The sequence below is a fragment of the Alligator sinensis genome, unplaced genomic scaffold (genome assembly GCF_000455745.1).
Source record: "Alligator sinensis unplaced genomic scaffold, ASM45574v1 scaffold318_1, whole genome shotgun sequence".
Taxonomy (NCBI): Eukaryota; Metazoa; Chordata; order Crocodylia; family Alligatoridae; genus Alligator; species Alligator sinensis.
In genome coordinates this window covers 290,289-296,161 of record NW_005842421.1, presented here as the reverse complement: position 1 = coordinate 296,161, position 5,873 = coordinate 290,289, and the positions used below count along the sequence as shown (strand labels likewise).

At 36.8% G+C, this 5,873-nt stretch overlaps 1 protein-coding gene across 3 annotated transcripts in view; it reads right to left on the bottom strand.

Annotated features, from left to right (window-relative positions):
* The window catches only part of LPIN2 (lipin 2), a 47,562-nt gene that overhangs the window by 26,678 nt on the left and 15,011 nt on the right, over positions 1 to 5,873 (bottom strand). For all 3 annotated transcript variants that reach the window (XM_006030103.3, XM_025211675.1, XM_006030104.3), the window contains 2 exons: positions 4,867 to 5,165; positions 1,517 to 1,624 (listed from right to left, as the gene is read on the bottom strand). In XM_006030103.3, coding sequence (XP_006030165.3) covers positions 1,517 to 1,624; positions 4,867 to 5,165 — 407 coding nt within the window. The remainder of the gene's footprint in view (positions 1 to 1,516; positions 1,625 to 4,866; positions 5,166 to 5,873) is intronic.

Below are 5,873 nucleotides of genomic sequence, written 5' to 3'. Positions count from 1 at the left end.
GGGGGGGAAGCAAGAAGGCATTCCCTTGCTTCCAGCAACTAACAAATCTGGTTGACTCCACACTGCAGTCAAGCTACACTATTTTAACATTTGTGGACCTTATCCCAGTGAAAAAAGGAATAACCTAAGTAATACTTGAATGTACATTCTAGTATCATGCTCCATTTCCATGAGTTCCTGACTACTATTTTCTTTGGAACTAAGAGAGTTTCTGAAATTTTTACCCTGTTTTTTTGTACACAAAAATTGAACCAAAGGCTCACAAGGAAACTTACCTTTGATTTATAGGCATAGTTAACACTAAAGAAAACTAGAAGTACCTGAAGTCTTGCTCACCTTGGGTACATCTACAGGTGCACTTTAATACACAGTAACCTATTTTATTATGCATTAAACCATCACATTAAAAAGTGCTATTACAATAATGTGCAGTAAAATAGGCTACCGTGCATTGTGTCACCTAAAAAGCATGCATTTGCGCTACTGCACTAGGGCAGCCTAATGCACATTTATTTAGTACCTCATATTAGAAGTATTATATTTAATGCATTTTAGGCAAAGCACATTATAGTCAAGGGGCGTGTCTGCACATGCATTAAAAACCTTGGAAAGCCTAGAACACATCACTTGCACTCTGAAGTAATCTGTAAAGCAAAGAGTAACAAAAGCTTTCCTTCTTCCAAAGACCAATTGAACTTGCTCCTTCCTAAACAACTAAAGTACCGTGTCTCAACCCATGGGTCGTGACTCAAAAGTGAGTCGCAAGAATATTTCAAAGAGTCGTGAGAAAGTGCCAGAAAAATGTGCAAAAGTGCAGGTTTCCCTTTGTAGGCTAGCAGTGTTCTAGCCTGCAAGTGGCTGCTTGGGGCATGGCCAGAACACGGCCAGGCGGAGTCATGGGAACAGCACCAGCAACTGGATGAAGGTAAGTGTATGGGAAGTGGTGGTTGGGGGGACAGGGCATGTGCGTGTGTGAAGGGGGGCCAAGTGCCTGCCGGCACTGGGGGAAGGTGGTTGGGTGCAGAGGCTGCAGCAGGGAGTGGGGTGTGGGTCGGGACAAGCCATCAATATTTGCAAATGGGTCCCAGTACGAAAAAAGGTTGAGCACCACTGAACTAAAGGATCCTTCAGTTACAAAACAGCATGAGGTACTCTAGTCATGGGACAAGAGAGCATTAGGGGAAAAAAGGTGTCTTATTTATTTTGGAACTGAACTAGAACCGACAGTTTATTCAACTTCCAAACTTTTGCCATGATTTTTTACACTGTTTTGACCAAGTAACTTAGGTAAGTAAAATTTATTGTCTATTGGATTGACATTTTTGGTGCCAACGAATTAAAAAAAACAAGAGTTTTTGTTCATTTAGAACAAAATTAACTCGTAAGCACAAATTGAACAGCTGTCAGGTCCCTGACAAATTGAGGATCTTGCACTAGGTGATGAAGGAAATACATTAGTTTTAACAAAGTGGAGTAAAAAAAGCCATATGGAAAATATACATCATATACAACCTACTTCTCCAAAGGGGACCATTCACCATCAGACAGAGGGTAAAGATCCTTGGAGTGATAAATCAAAGACTCCTTCTGCTCTTCATTCTTCGGTGAAGAATTTGAAGATCCTCTGTGGAGATAAATGGGATGTTTTTTAAAAGTCATTTATAAATGACAGATCTTCATTAGTAACTCACCTAGAAGAACTGAAACTATAGGCAGAGACAGACCATCATTTCCTTATCTCTACCAATGATTTTAAATATGCTTTAAATATATACATTTTATAAATGATTTTTTAAATGAACTATTTTGTAGATCAAAAAAATATTGTGTGCATGCACAAATGCGAGTGCACACGTGTGCGTGCATGCATGTCTTCATAATATTTCAATTATTGGCACATTATCTAGTCTTAAAGAAAATTATTAGCTGACCATAACAATAGGACATCCAATATGGACATAAAAATAAACAAAAATGCAATGTGCTTAAATAGTGGAAAAATATATAGAATCCATTATTACCCTCCATTTATGGCTTAGTGTATACCAGCCCCAATAACTCTCCTGACCCTTAGTAGTATTTTAGATGAGCGGGGCACTACTGAAGACATATAAACACAGAACACTATGCCATATTAAGGAGAGTTGTTAGCTTTGTGACAAGTTACAAGAGTAACTGTAAGTGGAATTCCTGAAGAACAGAAAAAAAAGTTATTTTCTGTTTTACAAGAACAAAAATTGATAAGATGTCCTATGATGGTACTTGCTGCTGTAATGTTGATCTTCCTATTGGAAAGGTTAGCCTGCTGCTTCTGGTCCTATTTTATTTCTATTAAACAGAGGCTTTTGCTTTCCTGTTATTAAATTTTTGTAATTTTGTTATAGAAAGGTAAGTTCCAAAGGGCCTGAGGAATTTGTGACCGTTAATAGGATCCCTGCCAATACGCCAGTATTGATTTTGGGTAGTGTTCATATCCCTTGCTACACGTGAAACTTTTCAACTTATTTCTTCAGAGTTAAAGTGCACAATGATCTACTGACCAACAGAAAATCCATTATATGTTGCTACAGTATGGTGTTTTAATCCCTATTTTGTTAGAGTTGTAGGGCAGAGAAAGATATAAAGACCCACAATTATAGATCTTATCATCAAAATTATCAATACTTTTTGGGTTTCATTCCTTAAATGGACTTTCTCCATGTGGTATTATGCATGTCCTCAGTTATGCTATCAGTGAAGATGAAATATGCATATGTTCAGAAGGCAACCACTGAAATATAATGCATTCGTAGCAACACTCAGTTTTATATGGAAATGAATGCATTTTTAGTAGGCAATTACCAGAACATTCTGACTTTCTAAGAGATTACTCAAATATTACCATTTTCCTCTACCATTTTTTCTAATTAATATAACCAAGCATTTCAGGAACCTTGAAGCTTCCTGTAGCTTTGACTAAGACGCATGCTTTAGTTCAAGCTACAATCTTTAGCCACCCTCCAATCAGAGTTACTTGATATGCCTTCTGAATTATCATCACTTGCTCCCAAGAACAACTACCTGCAGACATGCAAGAGTCGTTTTCCTGAAAGAAACAGGATGAGGTTCCTACAATTTTAGTGTGCAATGTTATAATGCATTAAACAAAGATTCAAATATTTCAATTAAAGGAAAATGGAGAATGATTGCTTTCTGAATTTGTGATGGACAGATATTTTTTTTCTTCTTATAACTAAGACAGTAGCAATTTGTCAACAGTTAATGTCCTGGGGTTCTCCATTCTGAGGACCGGATATATTAAAGTTATTTCTTAAAGATATTTCTTAAAAGATCACTTTTCCATGTAAATTGATTCTGCCTGAAATGTAATAGTGAATACTACCAGATCATCAACATTATTACAGTGGCAAGTCGTATGATGAGGTCCATTTCTAAAGATATCAACTTCCTAAAAATTAAATATTGATCTTAATAATTTTAAAAGGCAGAGCTTCAGTTCTCAAAATGGGTATAAGAAACTACTGAGTATTATTTAATGTTTTTCCACTGCACTCACTTTGGTGACTGCCATTTCAACTTTTCATACTGTTAAAGTCTGAGATCCTTTACACAGAGACTCATATCAAAGAACAGAAAATTCTATTAAGCAACCCTACTTTCTTTTCTGGCCAGTTGAGCTGACACACTTCCTCATCATATGAAAAACCTTTTCTTGGCCAGGTATTTTTATTCTTTCAAATCCCAAAACTAGTCTAAAATAAATTCAGTATTTGACCACATTTAACAACTTTGTTGTGCAATAACACATTAGCTACAATCAGGGGAAAAATATGTTGCTGCTGAGCCTAAAGCATTGGTTCGCAACCTTTTTAGACATGAAGCACTCCTTCAGAAACTCAACACATGCTTCAGAAAATACCACTTCCTAGTTCTCACTTGTTTTTAGCTACAGAAAAAACAATAGAGTGATTCTTCCATTGCAAAGAACTCAGAAAAACCACAACAGATCAGAACGTTTTTAACATTATGTATTCCTATTTGAAATCTATGGGTTTAGCTTGTGAATCATGTTTGTGGCACCCCATGTCACCCCTGAAAGGTTCTCAAGGCACATTGCGCACAGCACCTTGGCTGAGAATCATTGGTCTAAAGAAACTACAACTGGTTAACGTTAGACCCATAATGCAAAGGATAAAAGAGAAAATTCAATCTTTTCTGGCTGGACTGGAAGCAATAATACAGCTATGTTTTGCCATCTCTATTATAAAAACAACATATGCTATTGTTCCTCATTTATTCTGAGTTAATCCCATTTATGGCATAAACACTGGTTTTAAGCCAGCTACTTTCACCTTTTAAAGAACAAAATATCAACCATTTTTTATTGTGTGCACTATAAAACACAGGTTTATGGTATTTTATATAAACGGGCTTTTTATTGCACTATCTGCCTAGCAAAATAGCTCTACCACATACATGACTATTACACACCATGAAGCGAAAGTTAAATTAGTATATGCCAACAAAACTAAGACTTTGCATTTGCTCTTGGATTTAAAACAGCCAAAGTCTGAAAGATGCTGAAGACCTATGGAAACTACAGTTATAATAACAAATTCTCTTTCTTTCAAGAAAGGGCTTGAGGTATGTCTATACTGCCCCAGTACAATGGCATGCAGCACCTACTTTGTAGGCACTGCCTTCTGAACTGGTAGTCATGTAAATGTTCTAGTGCAGTTTGGAAGGACAAATGGTGTGGGTGTAGCATGGCTTGTCTCAGCACAGTGTATCCTGCAACCATTTTAGGGTGGTACAGATATGCTGTTACAGTTCCACAAATTGTAGAAGGCTATTCCAATAGCTTACCTTAGAGGCTGAATACCTTTTTCATCATCTGAGCTTATTTCCATTTCAAAGATCTCCTCAGTCCCAGCAGAAGAGATTTGATCTTCTTTCTTACTATCTTGTTTGTATTTCTTTCTTCTGCGCTTTTTCTTCTTCACAGACCCTGGGGTGAACACAGTCTCCATTTCTATTGTGTATGGAACTTCAGAAAGCTGACATGTCCTTTCATTTTCACCAGACTTCAAATGATCACCAGTCTCTTTAAAGAACTGATCTTCAGTGGTTATTGGGGAGGTTGCCAGATAGGCAGGAACTTTTTCCTAACCGAAAAAGGGGGGAGTAAAAATTTACATTTGTTATGTACATACAACTAGAATAACTGTTGCTTATAAGTAACTGTCCTCATTCACCGTTAGACATGAGACACTGTAGTAGCTCAATACTGAGAAAGGTTGATAGTCAAAAGAAAAACATTCACTAAAGAGAAGAAAAAAATTTGGAAGATGGCCCAGGTGGACAGGACCAAGACTGAAAATCTCTCATTATATGGTGCTCAAGTTGATCTTGATACTATACCAGGTAAGATGTTTTCCTTGTATAATATGGATATACTTGAGATTTGGGGACTGCCCACCTTATTGTTCACACTGATTCAACCAGTTTTGGAGGATGTTTTAATGAATTAGACATTACTGAATCAAAGCTGGGAAGGGCTGTGCTGTAAAGCAAATTTTGAGTTTATAACATGGCTTTTTTATTAAGCATATAAGTCCATATCCCACAGCCTTTTTGTATCACCACTTCCAAGTGAGACATTCACAGATCTTTAGAAACACTGTAATGCATTACACGTTATTATTAAAATATGAGGTTGTATTCATCAATACAAGAGGAAGCCAAAAAACCTGCACAGAAATTATATTTTCAAAATGGTGTCTGGATAACATCAGTGTGTAGAATAAGAAATCATGTTCTTAAAAAGGAATAAAAAAGGGGACAGGGCATGACAGGTAATTACTGACTGGGGG